This window comes from Chelonia mydas, chromosome 5, assembly GCF_015237465.2.
Source record: "Chelonia mydas isolate rCheMyd1 chromosome 5, rCheMyd1.pri.v2, whole genome shotgun sequence".
Classification (NCBI taxonomy): Eukaryota; Metazoa; Chordata; order Testudines; family Cheloniidae; genus Chelonia; species Chelonia mydas.
In genome coordinates, this window is record NC_051245.2 from 132,397,415 (window position 1) to 132,422,339 (window position 24,925).

Below are 24,925 nucleotides of genomic sequence, written 5' to 3' on the forward strand. Positions count from 1 at the left end.
AACCTTTTACCCCCAATTGGGGATATTGCAGATTATGTATTCCTTACACCATCTGATCCTAAACCAAACTTTGTACCCCTTGATAATCTGTACCTTATTCCCTTATAAAATAAAAAAAAAGGTACAGTTTCTGGTTAACATAATCTTAATAAAATTCTTAATTCTAGTGTGCCAAGGGAGTGAAGCTGTTAACCACAGTTCTCATGCCTGTGCTTTTTAGCTGATCTTTTAGACATGTTGGGCGCATGTCATTAAGCACCTTCAAGATAAAGGACCTTGATGTGACATTCTCTAAGAAGCCAGTGTAGAGTGCAGGACAAGTTCAATGTGCCCCCAGTAACCTGTGTTGTAGCATTCTCTACTAGGTGGACTGATGGCTTTATGTCCAGGTATATCGTATTAGTGTCAGCAAGGAATCCAGGAGCATCGCTAACCTATAGACTGACAGTCTGATCAGTTGTGAGTGTGTATCTTTAACAAAAAGATCGCCCCCGGCTGCAAATTATCCATAGTGAACACCATACTCTGTCTTGCTTGGGTTCAGCTTCAGCCAGCTGTTCACGTATCACCAAGCACTGGACTATCTTGGTAATAGTGGCATGGCTGTATGCAGTGAAGAATAGGTAGAGCTGGTTGTCATCTGCATATTGCTGGCACTTGAATCCAGTCATCTCACCAATTTACCTAGCAGCTGCACATACAACCAAAATGGGGAAACTGAGGTCGCCTGTTTGTTTGCAGGCATGATAAAAGATCCATGCTGTTTGGGAAGAAATCCTAAGCGTGCACTCCTTTTCAGTGAAGCAGAATGCTAGTTCTTCACAGTGCTTAGTGCTGGTGTGGGCTGTAGGCCCTCAGTACAAGTGGTTTAGCTCCTTAAGACATGATTTGACAGGTTCAGCAGAGACTGACAGGAAGGTTCTTGTGGCTGGTAACACAGCCTCAGCATAGGCTGGCAGAAATTCTTTGTTTCAGCCTTTGTTCTCCACCTTCTCTCCATCTAATGCAGGTTATCAAAAAACTACGTGGTGATGGGAAGGAAGGGGACATCTGGGGCCAGCATATTGATGGTTGAGGCTACTATACAATGATTCACCATATTCAACTCCTGAATGACAATCTGCTAGCATGCTCCCCTGCGCCTATACACACCCGCACTGCAATCAGATCGGCTTTGCACAGGTCTAGACTAGTGGATCCCGATGTAGATTACCAGGCCACATACAGCAAGCAGGTGGAAGCAGAGACAGTTTAAAATGTTTTTAAAAGGGTATAATGCTATTCAAAGCTGCTGTTGCTATGCCATTAAGCGAAACAGACTAGCAAAAGTAACGTTCTTGGCATCTAGCTTGTGTCCACTACTTCATAAATCAAGAGAATATAACAGGCAATGCCATCGGACTGGCAATCACCTAATTTTTGTAAGCAATGACCTTCCAGAACATTAAAGATCACAAATTAATGCTCCGGAAAGAGAAACATGCACTCAATTTATTGTAGCAGGGTGAGGAGCAATGAACGGAGACACTCTAACAAAGCAGCCTGCATCGCTAAGGGCAGGTTTTCATTCTGGGGAGACACCCTGGACACCCACCGGAGAAACCAAAGTAACCCCCCCCCCCCCCCCCGGGGGCGGGGGCCGGGTCCTGGCTGCGGCGCGCTCGCGGCCTTTTCTCCCAGGCGCCCTGCGCGAGGGAGCGGCGGCTGCGGCCCCGCCAGGCTCCGCGCTAACCCTCCAGCCACGGGGGGGGCACGGCGGGCGAGCGGGCGAGCGGGGGGGGCACGGCGAGCGGGGGGGGGCGCCCCGCCCCAGAGCCCGGCCGGCAAAGGGGGCGCGACACGCTCCGCTCCCGGCCACAGCGGCCGCCCCGCCCCGCCCCCGCCGCCCGCTTTGTCCGCCTCGGAGGCGGCGCGGGACGAGCCGGGCCCGGGGAGAGCCGAGCAGAGTCCGGCCCCGCCCCGGGCGCTTCCCCCAGCCCCGCGGGTCCCGGCCGGGCCGAGCGCGGCACCCCGCCCCCCGGGCCGCCCCCCGCCCCTCGCCGGGCCTCCCCGCTCACCATCGTTCTCGTCGCTGTGCCGCCTGCGCGACATGCTGGCGGCCGGGCCGGGGCGGGCGGGGCGGGGGGGCGGCGCGAGGCGGGCGGCGCTGAGCACAGGCCCCGGCAGCGCCGTCTCAGTCCAGCTTCCGCCCAGCCGCGCCCGCGAGCTGCTTCCGGGGCAAAGGGCGGCGGGAGAGGGGCGCCCACAGCCCGCCCTTCCTTCCTTCCCGCCGGGGGACCACTTCCGGGGCGGGCCGGGCCGGGGGACCACTTCCGGGGCGGAACAGCAACCCGGGAAGATGGGCCCGATCCTGCCCGGCCCGGGACGCCCCCGGCTCCCACGGGCCCAATCCCGAGGCGCTCTCAGCGCCCGATCCGGCGGTGCGCGAAGCCGCTGAAGGCGGGAAAGCGCCCGGCGGCAGCTCGTCCGCTCCGCGCGGGGCGCGGTGGGTCGCGTGGAGCGCAGAGCCCCGGGGCGGGCGTCGGCCGGGCTCGGGCGGCCCGTGCCATCGGGGGGGGCGGCGTGAACCCCGCGGGAGGGGAAGCGGCTCTCGCGTCTGCCCAGGGCCTGGCGCTCCGCGGGCTCCGGGCCACCTGCCGGCCCGGGTCCGCTCACAGCGGCGGGCGGGGCGGCTTGGGCCCGGTGCCGGCGCGGGGTCGCTGCCGGAACTGTGAGCGGCGGGGGTGCGGCCGGCGCCTCTTGGCGCCCCGGGCCCGATCCTGAGGGACCCCCAGCGGCGCACGGGCCAGGCCCCGATCCTGCCCTCAGCGAAGCCTGCGTCCTCGCGCCTGCTGGCTCCGGTGGGCCCGATTCTGAGCCCCCGCCAGGCCAGCGCCGCCGCCAGGGCCGAGGAGCGGGGCAGGGGCGGGTGGCGACGGGAGCCCAGGGCCGGAGGCAGGTGGCAGAGCCCCCCGGGCCCTGTGCGGGCGGGCGCAGCTGGGGGCACGGCCCCCTCGCTCAGGGGCCCAGGCGCCCCACGCCGCTCGTATCCCCGCCAGCGCCCGGACGGACTGAGCCCGAGGGCTCACTTCAGGGCTTGGCCTGGAGTCTCCTGGAATCGGCTTCGATGTCCCCGGGACCACTGACCGCCATCCCCGAGATTTCAATAGGAGATTTTAAGAAAATGACATGGTGTCGTGTTGGGGGGAACGTCTCCCGGAATAGCTTCAGTCAGAGTTGGCGACCCTACTCAACCATCGGGTTCCCGCCACGCCTTATAGCGTTTGGTGCGAGCATTTCTGTTCCTGTTGCCCATGGGGATGGGCGCAGCGGGTTTAGACACCCCGAGCGCTGTCTGGCTCCTGCGCTGGCCCTGGCCGCGGCCGCCACGGGTGGGCGGTACACACCGCAGGAGGGTGCTCCCACACAGCCGAACCCCACGGTCAGCGCGTGAAATGCTGTCACAGAAACGCTCCTGGCCCAGTCCTCTCAGCTCTTCAGGCACCTGACTCTGATTGAAAGGATTGGAAACTGGGCTCCTAAATGCCATTGAGGAGCTGGACCATTGTTACTAGTTTGGGTGCAATCATGCAAATGCATCCATGTGGGAGACTCTCTGGGCTTTGTAAATCTTTAATTAGCTGTCCAAGGGCCCAGGAAAAGTCAGTTGCCTGTAAGAGCGTGGACATGCCGTTGTCATGTAAAAATCGAACAACGAATCATACCAGGAACCAGATGATACCTCAATGCAGGTGTAGTCAACAGGTGGACCGCGGGCCAAATCCGGACCACCAGATGCTTTCAAACAGACCCCGAAATCTTTTTATTTCCTTATTGACTACCCCTGCCTTAAAGCGTTCACACTATTCAGGGAGTGGCCTCTCGGATTTCATACTGCAAATGGAATTACAAATTTAAAACTAAAAGAAAAGGAGTACTCCTTTTCTTTTTGCGAATACAGACTAACACGGCTGCTACTCTGAAATTTAAAACTGTCTCTCAATCTGTTCAATGTATGTTATTCACTGAAAAAAATAGAGCTGGTTGAACTTTTCCCCCTCAGAACAGTTCTCCATTGAAAAATGCAGTTTGGTCTAAAAACATTTTGGGGAAACGTGTACATTTTCAACAGCAAAGTGTCAAATTATTTTGGCTTTCTTGATTTGATGTCAAAACATTTTGCTTCAGTGAGGTAAAAATATTTCATAATGACTTCCTTGTTTTGTTATATTTTGTTTTGACATCATACATTAAATATATTTCTATATTATATTTCACATTTTAGATTATACTATCGTGTTTCAACATTATCAAAAACAAAATGTTCTGAATCAAAAAAATTTGGAATTTCCATTCTGTGAAAATGTTCAAAAACTCGACTTTTTGTTCTAAAACAAATTTCAGAATGTTGCCATGTCCTGCTGGATGGAAATTCCCTTTTCTGGCCAACTCTACTGAATGCATTTCATACTGTGTGTGTCGTGAAAGTCCCCTATGGTACAGAACATCCCCTGGCAGGGCAAAACTTGAATTCTTGTTGCACTCCAGTAGAAAGCTCTGGAAGAGGAGCAAGATGGACACAAGGAGGCTAGAGACACAAGAAGTACATGCATGTTGGTGTCATAGATATGACACATTTCCTCTCTCTCTCATTGTAGTAGTTCTACATGGTTCTGGTTTACTTGTACAAATAGTAACGCCATCAAGATGAGCAGTTCATAACTGTTATTTTGTCAGTATAGTTACTGTAAAATTGTGAATTGTATAGTGAATTGTAAATTGTCCCTGAAGTGAAGTGTTTCCAGGATAGAGGTGTGAGATGAGACATGCTTCCTCCAGTACAGAGAGAGCAGAACCATCTGCCTACCAGGGAAGATCAGAGAGAAGAGGGAAATCCATAGCCTGCTATGCAGTATTTAGCATACGGATCAGTCACACTCTCCAATGAACTGGTCAGGGTTTTTGAAACCATGATTATTTCTGTATACCGCTACCCAGCAAACTTTGTGAGATAGGAAGAGATCATGAGGACTTACTGTTCTGAACTTAGTTGAAAGTTTCTGTCTCTGAAAGCCTGTCATAAAGATCTCCAGACAGCTATCTGGTAACGTCTGTGAACACTGTTTTTATAGTCTTAAATTCTTAAAAGATTAAGGCTTGCTGCTGGTTGACTTTTTTGCTGTTGTAGGGCAGTGACAAAGGCTGCAAAGACAGGTTTCAGAGTAACAGCCGTGTTAGTCTGTATTCGCAAAAAGAAAAGGAGTACTTGTGGCACCTTAGAGACTAACCAATTTATTTGAGCATAAGCTTTCGTGAGCTACAGCTCACTTCATCGGGTGCATACTGTGGAAAGTGTAGATGATCTTTTATACACACAAAGCATGAAAAAATACCTCCCCCCACCCCACTCTCCTGCTGGTAATAGCTTATCTAAAGTGATCACTCTCCTTACAATGTGTATGATAATCAAGTTGGGCCATTTCCAGCACAAATCCAGGTTCTCTTCCTCCCCCCTCACACAAACCCACTCTCCTGCTGGTAATAGCTTATCTAAAGTGACCACTCTCCTTACAATGTGTATGATAATCAAGGTGGGCCATTTCCAGCACAAATCCAGGGTTTAACAAGAACGTCTGGGGGGGGGGCGGAGAAACAAGGGGAAATAGGTTACCTTGCATAATGACTTAGCCACTCCCAGTCTCTATTCAAGCCTAAGTTAATTGTATCCAATTTGCAAATGAATTCCAATTCAACAGTCTCTCGCTGGAGTCTGGATTTGAAGTTTTTTTGTTGTAATATCGCAACTTTCATGTCTGTAATTGCGTGACCAGAGAGATTGAAGTGTTCTCCGACTGGTTTATGAATGTTATAATTCTTGACATCTGATTTGTGTCCATTTATTCTTTTACGTAGAGACTGTCCAGTTTGACCAATGTACAAACTTCAAATCCAGACTCCAGCGAGAAACTGTTGAATTGGAATTCATTTGCAAATTGGATACAATTAACTTAGGCTTGAATAGAGACTGGGAGTGGCTAAGTCATTATGCAAAGTAACCTATTTCCCCTTGTTTTTTCCTACCCCCCTCCCCCACCTCCTCAGACGTTCTTGTTAAACCCTGGATTTGTGCTGGAAATGGCCCACCTTGATTATCATACACATTGTAAGGAGAGTGATCACTTTAGATAAGCTATTACCAGCAGGAGAGTGGGGTGGGGGGAGGTATTTTTTCATGCTTTGTGCGTATAAAAGATCATCTACACTTTCCACAGTATGCATCCGATGAAGTGAGCTGTAGGTCACAAAAGCTTATGCTCAAATAAATTGGTTAGTCTCTAAGGTGCCACAAGTACTCCTTTTCTTGCTGCGAAGACAAAGACTGCCTTTAGCAATGTCTGTCTCTAGTGTGCTTTTATTATTTTGAATGTATAGTATTGATAATATGTTGTTTGCTGTGTATGTTTGATCAGAATATATACAAATCTGTGTTTTGCCTGCGTCTTCCCTAGATCACACAACAGGATTTATGCCTAACTGCAGGGACACAGCAATGATACCTTCTTCTGTGCTGCTGGATGGAGGAGAAGAAGTGGAGTGCTGTATTGTAAGATTTCCAGATCTGGACTTGAAAGATCCTCTTCCTTTGACAGCGAAAAGCAAACTCAAAGCGGAATCAGATACCAGTGTGAGAAAGAAGTATGCATTTGCAAAGAAGAAGGTACATTTTAGTATAGTACTTCGTTGTGTATGTTCATAATGCAAGTTATGCAACTGCACAATTTCTTTATCTTGTCAGAACTTGCTTTACTGTGTTCCTATCTCATTCCTGCTACACTCTTAATTCTTGTTATAGTAATAAATTAAAAGTAATTTGGCTCCATTAGTATCATATTTAAATTTAAGGCAGTGGCTCTCAGATTACCGTACCCCTTTCAGGGGTATAATTTGTCTTGTGTACCCCCAAATTTCACCTCACTTAAAAACTACTGGCTTACAAAATCAGACATAAAAATACAAAAGTGTCACAGCACATTTGTTACTGAAAAATGGCTTATGTTCTCATTGTTACTACAGAATTATAAAATAAATTAATTGGAATATAAATATTGTACTTACATTTCAGTGTATAGAGCAGCATAAACACGTCATTGTATGAAATTTTAGTTTCTACTGACTTTGCTAGTGCTCTTTATGTAGTCTGTTGTAAAACTAGGCAAATATCTAGATGAGTTGTTGTACCTCCGGGAAGACCTCTGCGTATTCCCAGAGTTATGCAAACCCCTGGTTGAGAACCACTGCTTTAGGGCAAATGGGGATGTAACTGGTATAATGACCTGATTCAGCAAAGCACTTAAGTATGTGCTTAAATTTAAGTGCTTTGCTGAATAGGTAGGGATTTTAAACTCTTGCTTAAAGTTTAGCATATGTTTGTGGAATTGGGCCTAAGAGAGGATGTTAGTGTGTTAAAGAACTGTCACCGGTTTGCTGCTGCAGGATAAATGAAAAGGTGAATCTGAAACATAGAATTCAAACATAGAGAAACTCTCCACTTGAAATCTAGTCAGTTTAAAGAAAAAAATTGATTAAAAGTTTCCAATCTGCCTCTGATTCCTCCTGCCAATTTTTGCAGGTGTGGAGCAATATTTTCTTATTTTTTTTAAAAAATTTCCATTTTAATGTTGCGATATGAAAGACTCAAACATTCACTGCGGTCAGGGGTCCTCTGGTGCAACAGTGAAATGCACTTTACATACAGTGATTCTGCCTCTCCAGAGTAAACAATAGCAACTGATTATAGTGAAACAGACTGTTACACAGAGTACTGTCAAATACACTGACAAAATAGAGAGAAATATTTTGTCTTTAATCATTAGGTTGCATGCAACAATCATGGGTGAGAAAGACACTCCTTATCAGACAGAAATATGACACATTAAAGGAATAGTTTTGTTTTAATAATGTTATTCCCCACTTTTGTACCTAAAAACTGGTGTTTGTATGTGAAACAACATTTCAGGATGGTCTGCAAGGATGCTCACTATATTTCCAAGGCTAAACCAAATGTATTGCATCGCTTAGCTACAGTAAAACCGAACAGTGCTGAAAAGCTAAGCGTGCAGAGAATGCCTCAGCAATAATTGGAGCATAGACCTCCTGTTCCAACTGAGCAAATGCAGGTGATCAAAATGTTGATCTGAGGAGTGTGGGTTTTTTCACAATCGTTTAAAAGCTACAGGGGGCATATTTAAGGCTCCCAGCTGAGGGCTCAGCTCTGCTCAGACACAAGGACATGCACTGCCGGCTATCTTCCGATACCATCTGCTACACTTACTCAGACACACTGGGTTGCTGAATGTACATACTATGTGGTGTGGCACCATGCACATATCTATGTACACATCTCCCCAGATGGCCATGTGTGACAGAGTCCCCCAAAATAGGAGGCAGAGAGGGTTGTGACTCCTGAAGTGACACCTCATTCTCCTTCCCTTTCCTCTGCAGTCTAAGCCCCTATCATGCCACTGTTCTCCCCTTTCCCATCCTCCCTCAGTCTGCCCCATATCCCACCTCCCTGCTATCCTCCAGGTGATGCTGGAGAGCACAGTAGGAAGGTAAGCATGTGTTTCCCTTGTTGCCTGGGCTCAGGCAGGGGGCTGCTGGTGGAAGTGTACACTTCAGACAGGGACCAGGCAGTAGGGAGGGCAGGCACAGCCACCCTGACAGTGGAGTTAACTGGACTCAGCGGTAGGCAGCTGTGTGCACTCAGGCAAGAGGTGGTGGGGGCAGAAGATGTGGGACATTTTAGGGATGTGGCAGGATGGTGGGACCCGCCATCCAAATGTGTAATGTCCCAAGAACCGCAGGGTACTTGAGGGGCTTGCCCATGAACAGGAGAGCATGGTTGTATTTAAAACATAAGACTTAATTACCCCAGCAGCGGGTGGATGGGGCTGGAAACTGCAGAGCTGTTGCTGATTGGTGTATCCACTTGCTGTGATTATATGACAAATTGGAGAGTTAATGCTGAGGTCACTGGAGTGCACGGAAATACCGTTCCAAGCCCGTGTCCTGGGCAGCAGCATGTTTCCGTGAGGCAGGCAGCGGGGGTTCTGTCGGGGGCTGTAGGTGCATGTCGTGGGGACTGATGAGGGGTGCTGTGGCAGCATTGGAACAGTGTCCCCAAAAGAAGAGGACATGCTTATGTTTCTGTCATGGTTTGGGGCCTATACTACAAAGCTTCCCAATATGGCACATGAGGGTGGGCCCGGAAAATAACTCCCCAGCGGGTTAATGTGGTAGCTGTTTCTAATGAAACCAAGAGCCTTGGCAGGGCAGATTGACAGCATCATGAGAAATGGCATTGCTGAGGAATCCCAGGGTATTTACTTACCCCAACACCCTGTCCAGTAACTGGGCGACCTGTTTAAAAGCACCACATCACTGGGATTTGTCCTTCATCCAGTCTTGAGTCGTGTGACAGGATCTAGGAAGAAACCAAAGCCTAATTGACAGTGTTTGTAATGCTTGCAGGCATTTGCCCTCTTTGTCAAAGCAAAGGAAGTGCCGGCAACAGCTAGCTGCCCTCCAGCCATGTGCAGAGCAGGATTGGGGTGGAAATGCTGCAGACAAACCTTTAAAGACCTCACCAGCATTCACATACATGTCGCCACGCAGCATTCCAGCGACATCCGGCAGCAGACAGATTTGATTCTAAAGCAGTTGGCTGCTGAAGCCAGCACCTCAAGTAACCCAGCTTCTGCAGACGAGGCAGATAGGCTAAGCGGTCCCACCTGTAACAGCCAGGAGCTCTCTGATAGGCTCCCAGACACAAGCCACATTAGTTTTGATGAACTGACAAGGTAAGAAATTGCCTCAACAATATGAAAACTGTGTTTCTCACTGTAAGCCTGGGGTGAGCCAATGTAAAGGCATCCATGTCACTGTTTGCACCAGTTTAACTACAGCCACTTAAAGTTAGTTTTAATTAAACTGATGCAACTTTTGTGTATGACAAGGCCTTAGTTGATGCAACTTCCCACCTTCATCTCATCCCTCTAGGCCCCCTATGATTTATCTTGTGACCTAGAACCCCGTGGACTCATTCCCACTGACTAAACGCACCTTGTGCAGCCGTTCTGACCTGTGCGAAGGGAGTGTGAAGCCCCACCATGCTGATCTGGGAGCATTTCACCCCCGCTTTACACTGGCGTAAATGACTGCACACCGTGCAAGGCGGTGGAGAATGAGGCCCCATCTCTGTATTTTTCCCCACTGAGTCGAAGAAGGCCTGGGGTGGAGGAACTCACACGCTCAGAGGCCATAAAAAGGCATCTCTCAAGGAAAGCAACTAGCAGGAGAGGGTGAGAATATGCAGGCTACCCTCTATTGTCATCCTCTCCTGGCTCTCCAGCCTGTGGGTTATAACATTTGTCTGTGGGTGTACGTGAGTCTTACTGATTGTAAGAGAGTCCAGCTTACACCACCTTAGAATTTGGCCCCTGATTGGCCATTTAAAAGAAGTGGATTTTTTTTCACTTGGCTAATTCAAATTTAAGTTTAGTTTTCAAACTTCAGCCGTAGTCCTCAAGGAGCCTCTGACATGTCTGGAAAACACGAGTCCTCGCGTTGCATGTGTTTAAAGAAATCTGGTTCTCAAATGCAAATGAGGAATGAGCTACTGGCAATGACAGGCCATTCAGGGCTAGTTAGTTTTTTGTCAGCATTGGCAAGGCCACTATAGAAAAAACTAGGGATATGGAGATCTGCATCGTCTGACTTATTTCCGTTTCTTGAAGTAAATGAAAATAAACAGCATAGCCCCACAAAACCGTTTGACAACAGCCTGGAGGAAAATGGCCAGTTCTCTAAGGATGAATTCCCTGTCTGACACCAATCACTGTATTAACTGCATAGTCTTGTGTGCTGCAGAATCTAAAATACTCTTCCTGTTTGTTCTCCTTGGCGGCGCTTGTGGCAGTGGCGTGGGAGAAGTGCTGTTATATTACTGTTACTGTGAGGTGGAAGACCCAGGGGGGCTCTGTGCTTGGCAGAAGTCCCTGTGCCAGCACCTTAATCTCACTGGCAAGGTAAGTCTTTAAGGAGTGGCTGTTTCCCCTCCCCATATTTGTCTCTGTTTAGTGAGAAATGATGTGCCCCAGAGAGCCAGGCTGTAATCGGCACTATTGCATTGGGGGAGAGAGCAGAGCATTTAACAAGTTACAGAGAACTGTACAATGGAGAGCCGCATAAGGGAGAGGATTGTTTATTGTCAGGCATGGTTTTGTGTCTCACAACTTCACAGACATTAGGGGCCCCAGTCCATCACCTCATGGTGAGGCATGGTACTGCAGGCCTGCCTCTACCTCAGTTTCTCCAACTACTGTTTCTTGCCCACTCTGGAGGTTTATGTGGCTCAGCCCTCCAACCAGGTCACTACAGAAGCTCAATCCCCTTCTGGGCTAGCAGAGTCCAAAGTCACAAACACAAAATAAAGGGGAGTTCTCAGCCCCTTTAAAGTTACTCATCCATCTACCCTCTGGGCTCAGCTCTCAAGCGCTGTACTTCCCCTTCAGGTGAGACACCCCCTGCCAGGTCCCCAGGTCCCTCCACATAGTCCCATGCCAGGGCGGTTCCATCAGGCTTCAGTCCTAGCCCTGCGTTTGTTACCACATGCAGGGCGTCCATCTGTGTTCCTCCCCCGCTGAGCAGGCTCTCCCCTCTTCAGCCCTTCCCTTCCGAGCAGTGCAAAGGCAGGGCTGATTTAGTTCACCGCAGCACATTAACCCTTCCAGTCTGGGTGGGGCTTGGCTCATCCAGCCTGATTCCCTGCGTTTTGTAGGATTAGTCACTATGCAACAGTAGATAATACCCAGGAACATCTTCTCCAGACTGTCCTGAACATCTGCAGTGATGGTGCCCTAACTACCTGCCTTCCTACTCTGTTCTGCTGCTCCATTGCTCCTACAGTCTTTCCCCCAGTGCCTACCCTAAACTCTTCCTTCCTTAGCTTCAGCTCTTTGCTCCTGGTCCTACTGTCTTCTTAGAGTACAAATAGTTCCTTTGCAGACATGTGTAGTCTAGCTCCCTTGAAATTATTTATGAACTGGGTCCGTGACCTCTGACACTTCTTTTTGATGGACTACAGTAGAACCTCAGAGTTACGAACACCAGAGTTATGAACCGACCAGCCAACCACACACCTCATTTGGAGCCAGAAGTATACAATCAGACAGCAGCAGAGACAAAAAAAAACCAAATACAATACAGTACTGTGTTAAATGTAAACTACCAAAAAATAAAAATAAAGGGACAGCTAAAAGATTTGACAAGGTAAGGAAACTGTTTCTGTGCTTGTTTCATTTAAATTAAGGTGGCTAAAAGCAGCATTTTTCTTCTGCATAGTAAAGTTTCAAAGCTGAATTAAGCCAGTTTCAGTTGTAAACTTTTGAAAGAACAACCACAACATTTTGTTCAGAGTTACGAACAACCTCCACTCCCGAGGTGTTCGTAACTGAGGTTCTACGGTATGTCCTTTTATCTCAGTCTCTCGTCCCCACTCTGTTCATAATTTTTGTTGCCCCTCTTTGTATTTTCTTTAGCTTTTCTGTACCGTTAGGGATTGGGGCCAGAACGGCACAGTATTCTGAGCTCACAAATCAGCCTATGTCTGGCCTATGAAATGCTTCCCAGAACTGATAGTGTTTAAAACACAATAAACCCAAAAGTCCTTCATAGACAAAGTCCTGCTCCTCTATCCAGGAGGAGAGAGAGAAAGCACCTTTATATTCTTGCTGTTTTTTTATGCAGCTCCTAGATACCACAGTGAAATGCCCTGACTCATTCATTTCCCTTTCTTTGTTCATATATTTTACTTGGTAGTTTCTCAGTCCTTCCTTCTCAAAGACGGATGTTACGTTTGCCCTTGTCAGCTGCATGCTTTTCCTCTCTCTCTCGATGTAGTCAAAATTTGCTTCCATACGTTCTGAGATTTTCTTCACTTAAAAAAAAAAAAATCTCTACTGGTCGAGCTGTGATGCATCCGAGTTGGATAGATTTCATTGCGACACAGGCACTTTCGCCTTTTCTTTCGACTTGCTTTATTGGGACTAATACCACAGTCCTCACTCAGCTAAAACTCCCACTGGAGGTTGTGTCTGACTAATTACTGCAAAATTTGCCCCTTACTGGTAATTGTTTTTTTTGCTTCCTGCACAAGGTTTTCTGACTTCCTCATTATCCTTTTTAGGAGTACAAAGCAAAACTGGCCATAGAACAATTCCTACCTTTTGCAGTTTTTCTTTTGCTGCACTTCTCCTCTCTCATTCAGGATCACTATAGTTTTTTTCCCCACTTCTCTTTTCCTGAAGATTTTTCTACAACTCTCCTCTCATTCCCAGCTGGTCCTGGTTCATTAATTTCGTTTTGATTGGTTTGCATTATGACTAGATCTTAAATCTAGTTTTCCTTTCTGGCTTCTAGGTGCGCATTGCTTCAGAAGGCATTAATGGGACAGTTGGTGGAAGCAAAGTAGCTACCAGTCTTTATATAGAGGCAATGCTTTCCCATCCTCTTTTCAAAAACATTTTGTGCAGAGAGGATTTCAAGGTAAGAGAAAGGGACCCACATACAGTTATTATTTACTCCAATGTTTGTTTTCATCCTCAGAATTTCTTTTAGAAATAATGACAGGTTTCAGAGTAACAGCCGTGTTAGTCTGTATTCGCAAAAAGAAAAGGAGTACTTGTGGCACCTTAGAGACTAACCAATTTATTTGAGCATAAGCTTTCGTGAGCTACAGCTCACTTCATCGGATGCATACTGTGGAAAGTGTAGAAGATCTTTTTATACACACAAAGCATGAAAAAATACCTCCCCCCACCCCACTCTCCCGCTGGTAATAGCTTATCTAAAGTGATCACTCTCCTTACTCTGTAAGGATTACTGATTACTCTGTAATTACTCTGTAATCAGTAATCTGATTACTCTGTAATCGCGTGTAATCAATCTCTCTGGTCACGCGATTACAGACATGAAAGTTGCGATATTACAACAAAAAAACTTCAAATCCAGACTCCAGCGAGAGACTGTTTAATTGGAATTCATTTGCAAATTGGATACAATTACCTTAGGCTTGAATAGAGACTGGGAGTGGCTAAGTCATTATGCAAGCTAACCTATTTCCCCTTGTTTTTTCCTACCCCCCCCCCCCCCGACATTCTTGTTAAACCCTGGATTTGTGCTGGAAATGGCCCACCTTGATTATCATACACATTGTAAGGAGAATGGTCACTTTAGATAAGCTATTACCAGCAGGAGAGTGGGGTGGGGGGAGGTATTTTTTCATGCTTTGTGTGTATAAAAAGATCTTCTACACTTTCCACAGTATGCATCCGATGAAGTGAGCTGTAGCTCACGAAAGCTTATGCTCAAATAAATTGGTTAGTCTCTAAGGTGCCACAAGTACTCCTTTTCTTTTTTAGAAATAAATGTTACTTCTTGGTAGCATCCCTCTACTGCACTAAAAATCCACATTGAACACAAGGAATTCAGCTCCTGCAGTATTGGCCCAAGGAACAGTTTATTTGTGGATAAACTGTTTTGTTTTATTATTATTTACTGTCCTGTGGATAGTTTCGTGTCTAGTGAGAAAACTTTTTTATGTTGTAAATAAGACAAGCAGATGAAATAATTGAGCATCATTAAACTAAAAGTCCTTATAAAAGTCTAGTGCTGATTTTAAACTTTTTTCATTAGGGCCCTAGCAAAGTCTTCACCTGTGTATGTGCAAAGTTGCACATGTGCACTCATGCATCGCATTCTCCCAGCTCAAACACCAGCATGTGCAATTGGCACGTTCTCACACCTGCCCACCCAGGATGGAATTTTCACACACAGAGCTCCTCCTGCACGCACATTGCTGTTAGTAAAACCCTGAATCTGGCTGGTCCTTCATGCATTACATCAGGGTCCAGCGAGCCTCATGGATCACTGCAGATTGCAATTACATACAGTCACACCAGGCCAAACGGTGCTCTGTGTCAGGGATTGTTCTGGCTGAAGATTGCAATGAGCCACAAACCCACCAGCAGAGCAGAGATCAGAAGGGAATTTTGTTTATTCTTTTAAATTTGACGTGAATTTAGTGTTGGTGAAAGGTCCCAGCTTGCCAGTCCCAGATAACAAAACCTTTCTTTAATCAACAAAATAGACTCAGCATATCCAGTGGCAGGGCAGGCCTCCCCCTACTGCCTGCTAACAGGTCTGGTTCTGCCCAAGAGGAACTGCTGCTAGCAGGGAGTGGCTGGCTCAGTTTCCATGGTGCAGCCATTAGAGGCCAGTTGACTTTTTTTTTTTAAACAGTTATTTGAATAACTGTCCACTGGGAACTGGACTGAAACCACCACCCCTCTCTGGTGGATTCAGAGAGGCAACCTTGAACGGAGAGAAGCCATCACCAATCCCTCGTGCCATCCAGTCCCCCCCAAAGCGACTTGCTTGTATTGACATCTCACATGATTTTAGAAACTAGAAATACAGTGGAGTCTCAACAAGTCTGAAGGGATCTGTACATTTGTTGGTGAGTCTTTAATTTGACAGCAAGGTGTCTCTTTGGTGGCATGACCTTATTTTTAATTTCCCAGAGCAGTGCTGGAGGAGCTCACTGTTTCCCAGACTTTCGAGTTGGCGTATTTGAAGAGATCGTACCCATGGGCATCAATCCAAACAAAGTCTCCTACAAAGAAACCGGTACATTAATTTTATGAACAATAACAACTTGTTAATAACAGAGATTGGAACTGAACTGTGAGGTAAATGAGAGAGTAATGCACTGTCAACAGAACACCATCTTCGCCCAGTAACCAGGATATGACAAAAGCATAGATAGCATTGTTAGAAAACGTCCAGGGGAGCTGCCGTGCTTGCAATGGGGGTTCCCTTCATAGGGAAATTGCTGGATCAGGTCATTGATTTGCACAATATTTAGCTGCTTTGGCAGCGCGAGAGAGTAAGCTATCCATTTCATTTCCCCAAATTAGTAGTAGTTAAGGTCATTGAGTCTGACATAACACTTGAAAAGTCATCCAGGGCAAGAAAGGATGTAAGGAGAAAATATATATAATTAATAATGGAATGATTTGGAGGAGTTTTTGAGCACAAGGAATATTTATAATTGCTTTAAATATGCATGAGATGTGGATATTTCAGGCCGCTCTGAAATTGCCTTCCCGGCACAAATACTGAGAGACTGGTAGAGATTGCTGCTGCATCTGGTAGTGCACAAAGAGCCTAACATTGCTGCAGGTAGCCTGTTGTTAATTCCTCTGGTCCAAACTCTACACGAAGGGCCTGATCCAAAGCCCATTGGGGTCAATGGGCGACCCTCTTTTGGTGTCGCTAGTGTGGCAGAGCTCCAACCTTGTCCCCATGGGTCCCGCGCTTCCAGGCGGTTTATGCTAGCTTCAGAGGCTCACTGCAACCCTCCACATAGCCCTTCTCTCTCTGGGGTCAGGGATACAGTCTACTGAGCCCTTTTCATAATAAGCCGGCAATGGAGGTTGGTGAGAGAATTCCCATGGTCTCTGTTGCTCCTACGGCCTCATGCCAAAACAGTTTAGCCTCCTGTCCTGATGGGCCTCTTTTCCCCTCCCAGGAGGTGTTTCTGTAGTGGTGGGTTGGGGGGAACCCGGGCCTGCCCTCTACTCGGGGTTCCGGCCCAGGGACCCTAATGGTAGCAACTGTTGGCAGCCAACCTTTCACTGCCAGAGTTGCTACGTTTCCCTGGGCCACTTCCCCACAGCTCTCCTGCTTCTCCCTTCTTCACCCTTATCTTAGGGCTCCCTTACTAATGACTTGAAGGTGTCTTCATTAACCAGCCCTTCAGCTGCACTTCCTCTCCTCTGGCTCCTCCCTTCCTGACTGGAGTGAGCCCTTTTATAATTATCAGAGGGGCCTTAATTAGAGTCAGGTGGTCACATTAGCTTAATGGCCTCTCCTGACTCTTTGCAGGTTAATTGGAGTCAGGTGTTCTCATTAGCATGTCAGTCAGGGAACAGAAAACTGTTAACCCAGTGGCCAGTATATCTGCCTTCGACTACTCTGCTGTACCCAACTGGCCTGGGTCTATCACACTAGGTTTTGGAACAGATCCTAACATCCCAATTCAGCAAAGCACTTAAGCCTGTGCTTAGCTTTGAGCATGTGCTTAAGTGCTTTGTTAAACTGGGGCCTAAGGCCCTAGTCTGGCTCTGGTTGAAGCTAATGGCAAAGCTCCCATTGATTTCAGTGGAGCAGGATCAGGCCCTAACTGTGAGTTCTGCTGTTCTACTGCTGTAGAATATCATATTGATACGTGAAGTCTATTTCATGCTGTCTTTACTGCAAGCTGATTAGTGCAAATTATGGCCCCAGTCCTGCACTGGGATCTTCTCGCCTAGGCCTCTGTGTGACATTACTCAGGGAACAGTCTGGACTGTTAAATGTTGTATCCCCTCAGTTCTCCGACCTGGGGTGCTTTTTACACTGCTTGGCTGAGAGAACCACCACCTCTGGTCTGCCCACACCCAGCCTCCAGCATGCAAGTTACTCTCAGCTATACTGTATGAGTGCTATGGCCAGCCACTCTTGGATTATACTGCAGGGCAACACCAGCAAACTGAAAAGGAGGAGTATGGAATAAACATAACTTCTATGTTTCCTGTTCTCCAGCAGCAGAACAGTAGCTGACACGGGAAGTGTGTGGCAAAGTCAGGTAGTGCCGTAGCCTCTCCAGTACCTTCGCCACAGAACCATCCTTTTTCTTTCAGGCCAGGCTTCCCTCATTCGCTGCACAGGCATCCCATCCTGTGCGCAGCTGTTTGGCACTTAATCGGTGTGTCTCACCAGGCCCTGAGGTGGGTGTGCAGGAATCCCACATGCACCAACACAGACAGAAGAGACAAGCACATAGATTTGGCTTAGCCTTTCTCAAAGCCCAACTGGCTAAGAGATTACACGCTGGCTTTATTATGTGAAGTATTTGGTTCTAATCTTGGTTCTGCCAGAAGTGACCTTGTAGAGCTGCTGCCAGGCCCCTGACCTACCAATTTTCAGGCTGATTTGTCCTAATTTGGTGGATTTTAGAGAGGATGTAAAATTTGGTTTTAAACAGAAACTGAGTTGCAATGTTAACTGCCAAAGGAGAAGTCCCATCCTGGGACATCCCAGTGCTCCCCCCAGGGCTCAGCAGGAGGGCTTGAAGAGGGGACTCAGAACCATACTACAGCCTGGCGTTGCTTGAGCTAACACACTTTGCCAGTGAGTTATGCAGCTAGTTGATAGAAAGCAGCAGAGTGTTGAGAATCAGGATTCCTTGGTTCTGGAAGGGAAGTCTGGGCTAGTGTTTAGAGCAGGAGTAAGAGACAGGCTGCACAAGCCCATAGATCTGGCATGTGCATTTGAAGAGGTTGAGTGGCTGAGACTTGGATCTGCTGTATCCAAAACCTGGGTTTTATTCTTAGCTCCACCTTTTGTCGCCTCTGTTACCTCTAAGATAGGGGCAATGCTGCTCTGGAGGCTTGACTCATACATAGGTTGCGAGAGGCACAGACACACGTGTGGCAGTCGTGGAAGAAGAGGCTTGAATGCCTGGTTTCCTGGCTTGCAGCGCAGATCCATTCCCCTAGAGTCCAGGGTGTGCCAAGAGTGAGAATCTCTCTCAGCTCCAGCCAGGATCCTACATGTAGTGCTAGGGTCCCTTGCAGGGGCCTGGCATTCACTCTCTGGAATCAGAGCTATTTTTTATTTAGGAGGTGTTGCAGCTTGTTCTTGGTACCAGTCACTAGATCTCAGCTGGGGCGGGCACATGTTATAAGAGTCAGATAGATATTATCCATGGGTTTTGCCCCTCAACTCTGCACAAAAAAGTGTTAGAAGAAAGTTGGAATTTTAAAAACAAGTCTTTTGGGGCAGTGTAGGGCAGAGAATCTCTGGCCCAAATGACCCCAGATTTGCATCACAAACTGCCCTGAGCCTGGAGCTGACGTACCAGTTTTCAAGATGATCTGATATTATTTGTGGAATTTGAAGAGGTTTGAAAATTGGACTTTAAACAGAGACATTGGTGCAACCTCATCTGTGGTGCAGCTGTGCACTGCCCCACAATATCATGTCCCAGAGCGTCTGTAAGCACAGCGGAGTGCACCAAGGGTCGGTCCTGGGACTGGTTTTGTTCAATATCTTCATTAATGATTTGGAGGATGGCGTGTCTTGCACCCTCAGCAAGTTTGCAGATGACACTAAACTGGGAGGAGTGGTAGATATGCTGGAGGGTAGCGACAGGATACAGAAGGACCCAGAAAAATTAGAGGATTGGGCCAAAAGAAATCTGATGAGGTTCAACAAGGACAAGTGCAGAGTCCAGCACTTAGGATGGAAGAATCCCTGCACTGCTACTGGCTGGGGACCGAGCGGCTAGAAAAGGACCTGGGGTAACAGTGAACGAGAAGCTGGATATGAGTCAACAGTGTGCCCTTGTTGCCAAGAAGGCTAACAGCATTTTGGGCTGTATAAGTAGGAGCATTGCCAGCAGATCGAGGGACATGATCATTCCCCTCTATTTGGCATTGGTGGTGAGGCCTCTTCTGGAGTACTGTGTCCAGTTTTGGGCCCCACACTACAAGAAGGATGTGGAAAAATTGGAAAGAGTCCAGCAGAGGGATTCACTTTTGATTAGGGGGCTGGAGCACATGATTTATGAGGAGAGGCTGAGGGAACTGGGATTATTTAATCTGCAGAAGAGAAGAATGAGGGTCATTTGATAGCTGCTTTCAACTACCTGAAAGGGAGTTCCAAAGAGGATGGAGCTAGGCTGTTCTCAGTGGTGGCAGATGACAGAACAAGGAGTAATGGTCTCAAGTTGCAGTGGGGGAGGTTTAGGTTGGATATTAGGAAAAACTTTTTCACTAGGAGGGTAGTTAAGCGCTGGAATGGGTTACTTAGGGAGGTGGTGGAATCTCCTTCCTTAGAGGTTTTTAAGGTCAGGCTTGACAAAGCCCTGACTGGAATGATTTAGTTGGGGATTGGTCCTGCTTTGAGCAGGGGGTTGGACTAGGTGACCTCCTGAGGTCCCTTCCAACCCTGTATTCTATGATTCTATTCATTCCAAAAAGGTAAAGGATCCCTTGAAGATAGTAGAATAGTAGCACAATACACTAGAATACCCAGAGTCTGTGGGACTTGAGCAAGCCCACCAAAGAGGGACTGTATGGCTCCAGTGATTGGTAGTGGGCTACAGAGCTTCTTCTTCAACACTTAGCCAGACAGTCGGCTGTAGCGATCGTTCACCATTTGGTCCGTTCCTGCACAACTGCAAAGTCTTGACGGCCTGAGAGTCCAACATCGGAACAGACATGATGAACCCATGTAATAGGAGGGTCTGCCTCTGGGCCGCCTCCTCCCCTCAGTTGGCCGAATTTTGTCCCGGATGTTACAAACCACCCTGAGAATGGCATTTGCTGGAACGTCTTGTGGCATCCTTGCAACATGTCCAAAAAGCATTAGGTGCTGCCTGCGGACAGTGGCCCCAGTAGTCTGTAGACCCGAACGACCGTAAACATCTGCATTACAAATGAAGCTACAGAGCTGCTCACTGCTAAGCCACTGATTCAGATACCGTCTAAGGCAGCAATTACATGGCTCTTGGATGGTCTTAAATTAGTTCCCTGGAGACCACCAAGCCCCTCCCCACCCTTGACATCATCGTACAGAGAGTGAGTACTGAATGGGCCTGGACGAAGCTCTTCTTTCATCCATCCAGGTCAGGATTGAGGTAGGTTAGCAAGTGCTGGGCCACCCTGATCTGCTTCATTCTCCAAGGCTGACAGTGCAACACCTTTCATGAGCACGTGTGCTGTCCCCCAAGGTAGCTTTCTGTAAACACGGCATTGTTATCCAATCTTTGGCGCCAGCGGGCAGGCGAGCCAGCCTATTCCCTTAGATGTGACGGAGCCCTCTACAAAGACACATGATGCCCAGGGTGCTGTTGCTTGGATGCTGTGGAAAGCAGGTGGAGTTCGTCTGGGCTTACACTGACGTAACAGAGCAGGTTGGCTCTGTATGAGCCACTTCTTGATACCTCCTCCAGGGCAGGCTCATTAGTGTAGAGGCGGCAGGTGGGGATACCTTTGTGCGACCTTTGTTCAGACCCTGCTAGCCCAGACCATTCAGGGCCTGATCCTCCCCAGCCCTGCACCTTGTGTCACAATTTACACCCAGGTGGAGTGAGTGTAAAGTGCCACCAGTCAGCAGGGCAGTGTTTTGCACACGAGGGATGTAAATGACAGGGCAAGGCAGCAAAGGCTCAGCACTGCTGTTCCACCCAGCCCACTATAAGACAGATGGCAGCTTGGCATCCTTTGTTCCCTTGACTCATGCTGTGATGCATTTGTTCATTCACTGAAGCCTGTGGAGTGACATTACAGATAAATTTGCCCAGTACGTTTGGGCTGAGACCAGCTGACATTCCAGTAGCGCTCACTTCCCAGAGAAGCTTGTCATGCACATGTGTCACTGCTGGGTTAGGAGAGAGGCCAAGCGGAATTGCTAAACTGGTCAGCATTTAAAACAGCTCAGCTTTTCAGCGCTTCTTTCCATGTGTTTTATTTTTAGGAATCCATTTATCCCCCGAGGAATTTCATAAAGAAGTAGAAAAATATTTATCTCAGGCTCCTCAAGCACAAAGCGACACCATTTTACTGGACTGCAGGAACTTTTATGAAAGTAAAATAGTAAGTCTGAGTATTTGCTCCCTGTGAGGTATTGTTGGTGGTTGGGGGGATCATTTCACCCTGTCCGCATGTGTGGGTGGTGTGACTGAGGGGAAGGGATTGCCATGCTACCTTGCAGCTTGGTGGTGCCAATTCACGAATGGTACGTTGCCTCAAGCAGCAAAGGACCTGCCTGGCTTCTCAGTGCCGTACTGAGGGTGGCCCGACAGCTCAGTGCCCAGCAGCGGAGCAGCATGTGTAGTCTGACGTGAAACAGACGGGGGATGCCAAAGCTTTAACAACAGAGAGAAGCCATTCAAATCTGGTTTAGACAGCCAAAGCCCACCCTGTCTTGGCCATCAGTGCAGCAGAGAGACATCCTGACCAAGTCCCCATCCTCCAGCCGCGCCCTCTGTGCCAGCCGCAGGGAGGAGCCTCAGTGTTATGTCATAGAATATCAGGGTTGGAAGGGACCTCAGGAGATCATCTAGTCCCACCCCCTGCACAAAGCAGGACCAATCCCCAATTTTTGCCCCAGATCCCTAAATGGCCCCCTCAAGGATTGAGCTCACAACCCTGGGTTTAGCAGGCCAATGCTCAAACCACTGAGCTATCCCTCCCCAGGGGATCCCGTTCACACTGGGGTGACAGGGTAGGATGTCTTGGCTATAGAACCAGAATCCAGATGCTGTGAGGCACAAAGGTATTTAGGCACCTAATTCCCATTGAAATCAATGGAAGTTAGGTGCCTAAATACCCTTTGAGGAGCCAAAGTAGCTGCAGTGACCTGGAGGGTCAGGCCCATACGGTTGGTTCTTTCTTTAGTTCAACCAATGTTCCCACTCCTTTCGCCAGTGCTGTCGATCACACAGCCATCTCTTCTTGTTACAGGGTCATTTCCAGGGCTGCCTGGCTCCAGACATCAGGAAGTTCAGCTACTTTCCCAGCTACGTAGATGAAAATCTAGAGCTTTTTAAAAACAAGCGCGTGTTGATGTACTGTACAGGAGGGATCCGCTGTGAACGTGGCTCCGCCTACCTCAGGAGCAAGGTGAGAAGCCATTCTGAGAGCACCTGGGTCAGGGGCTTGGGGCATTCATTGCCAAGCCTGGGAGGGACTATATGGGGGTGGCCTTTTCTGTTGCTGGTTGGTGAAGTTGTGTTCTATAGGGTGGATGGAGTGTCAGGCCCATATGATTGTACGTCTGGTGGGAATCAAAAAGGGCAGAAGGCATGTGCCCAAAACAACCATTCCATTGGAGCCTGCTGTCAAATGAGAATCACAATGGGGGGGCATCTCAATTTTCAGCCCCCCCTCCCCCCTTTCTCCATGTACAGTCTGACCTATGTAGAGCCTGTGTTTGTTGTGCAAGGAATGCTGGGTAACTCAGTGTACTTCCTGCTTGGGTGGAGAGGAATGTCATATACACACATGCACCTCCTGCAGCTGAGGACAGACTCAGGTACTTCCGGGGTCCTGTTTTCTGGGAAGAGAAGCTTGAGGCCCAGGCTCAAAGTGTAGGTAAATTGCCTAGGGAGGTTGTGGAATCTTCATCATTGGAGATTTTTAAGAGCAGGTTAGACAAACACTGTCAGGGATGGTCTAGATCAGTGGTCTCCAAACTGGGGTGCGTGAGATGATCCCAGGGGGTGCGTGGCAGCAGGAGCGCCGCTGGACGGTACTCCGCCGTTTTTTTTTCTTCTGCGGAAGCTCTGCACGTCCACAGCTGGTATTGCCCTCCGGCGGCCTGCCTGCTGCAGGTCTTCGGTCTTCTTCCGTCGGCGGCGCGTCTACGGCTGGTCTTCCGGTCTTCACCTGGGGGTGCATGAGCCAAAAAATTTGGAGACCACTGGTCTAGATAATACTTAGTCCTGCCTTGAGTGCAGGGGACTGGACTAGATGACCTCTCGAGGTCCCTTCCAGTCCTGTGATTCTGTGATGGCCCTTTCTCAGAAGAACACATAATTCCTCTGATCTTGGGCTCCTGCTGCTTTCTGGTGAAGTCCTTCCATTGGGATCAGGTTTCACTGAGACGTGGCATCCTTCCTCCCTTTCAGAGCCTCTCCCACTTAGGAGCATGTTTCCTTTCCCAGTGAGCCCTCTCACCAGCTCCCCTGAGAAGTTCTCCCATTAGGAGCTTTCTCTTTCTGTGTTCTGGGGACTGTTTCTCTTCCCTGAAGCCTCTGTTGTCTAGGGAACGCCCCGTGGGAGCAGCTGCCTAGCCAGCTCTCCTGAGGAGTTCATGCCCCAGGTACTTCCTCCCTGTGTTCTCTCCTGCCGGAGCCCACACCATCCTTCATAAGGCCTAGGTGTTCCTTAACTGATTAACTACTGCCCAGCTGCTTAGGCTGTCGGTTATCCCCAGATGGGTCTGGGCTGGCTCCTCTTCAGCAGAGCCTGGCACAGGTAGGCTGGGAGCTGACTGCCTTCGGGGCCAGCTGCCCTGTGCCATGCTGTCATCACCCCACTATCGGAGCACCTCACAATCATAGGCTTAATCCTCACAAGACTCCTAGGAAGCTCTGAAGGCTTATCCCCCTTTCACAGACAGGGAACTCAGGAACTAGATAGATTAAGTGACTGGCCCGAGGTCTCAGAGTGGATCAGTGGCAGAGCTGGACATGGAGTCTAGATCTCCCAGATCCTAGTCTAGCACCCCATTCACATGACCGTCCTCCCTCTCTCACACCTCTATTCCTTATCCCCTGCCCAGAGAGAGCAAGAGATCAGTCCAGATAAACTTTCTCTGGAGATTTGAGGCTTGATCCATTTACACCAGTGTAAACCCAGAGGAACTCCACTGAAGTCCCTAGAATTACACTGGTGTAAAACTGGTGTAAGCAATGGGCGAATCAGGCCCTAAGAGCTTTTACTGTATAATACAGCGACCGTTCTTCAACATAGCTTCCTCTTGGCCCTGGAGCTGATCTGGATTCTTTCAGAATCCAGACCACAAACACCATTCATGAACCACAAAAGCAGTGACCCTTTGGATCCATGTCAATCAGCCGCTATTCAATATTGGCAGCCACAGTAATACCCAGTAGGGACTGACCGTGGGCACATGCATAGTGTCTTATGGCTGTCACTGGGATATTGCTCCTTTTCCAAGGGGTCTAGTTCCCTGTTTAAGCATTGGGCAGTCTGGCACAAGCTGGCTGGGACAGCCTAAGCTGGGTTTTCTGGTGCTTTGTTTTAAACAG

The 24,925-nt window shown here is 48.3% G+C and overlaps 2 protein-coding genes across 11 annotated transcripts in view; one reads left to right on the forward strand and one right to left on the reverse strand.

Annotated features, from left to right (window-relative positions):
- The window catches only part of NCBP1 (nuclear cap binding protein subunit 1), a 59,321-nt gene extending 57,112 nt beyond the window's left edge, over positions 1 to 2,209 (reverse strand). For 3 of the 4 annotated variants that reach the window (XM_037902388.2, XM_037902385.2, XM_037902389.2), the window contains exon 1: positions 2,058 to 2,203. In XM_037902388.2, the coding sequence (XP_037758316.1) occupies positions 2,058 to 2,091 (34 nt within the window). In that variant the 5' untranslated portion in view covers positions 2,092 to 2,203. Of the gene's footprint in view, positions 1 to 2,057 lie in introns of all 4 variants that reach the window. The other variant, XM_037902386.2, reaches the window with a different exon arrangement.
- Positions 2,090 to 24,925, forward strand: part of TSTD2 (thiosulfate sulfurtransferase like domain containing 2) — a 40,892-nt gene continuing 18,056 nt past the window's right edge. For 3 of the 7 annotated variants that reach the window (XM_043547661.1, XM_037902391.2, XM_043547662.1), the window contains exons 1-8: positions 2,090 to 2,420; positions 6,489 to 6,697; positions 9,511 to 9,839; positions 10,958 to 11,066; positions 13,459 to 13,584; positions 15,621 to 15,726; positions 21,625 to 21,743; positions 22,614 to 22,772. In XM_043547661.1, the coding sequence (XP_043403596.1) occupies positions 2,090 to 2,420; positions 6,489 to 6,697; positions 9,511 to 9,839; positions 10,958 to 11,066; positions 13,459 to 13,584; positions 15,621 to 15,726; positions 21,625 to 21,743; positions 22,614 to 22,772 (1,488 nt within the window). Of the gene's footprint in view, positions 2,486 to 2,574; positions 4,172 to 6,488; positions 6,698 to 9,510; positions 9,840 to 10,957; positions 11,067 to 13,458; positions 13,585 to 15,620; positions 15,727 to 21,624; positions 21,744 to 22,613; positions 22,773 to 22,891; positions 24,919 to 24,925 lie in introns of those variants that run through there. The other 4 variants (XM_043547664.1, XM_037902393.2, XM_027820390.3 and 1 more) reach the window with 4 other exon arrangements.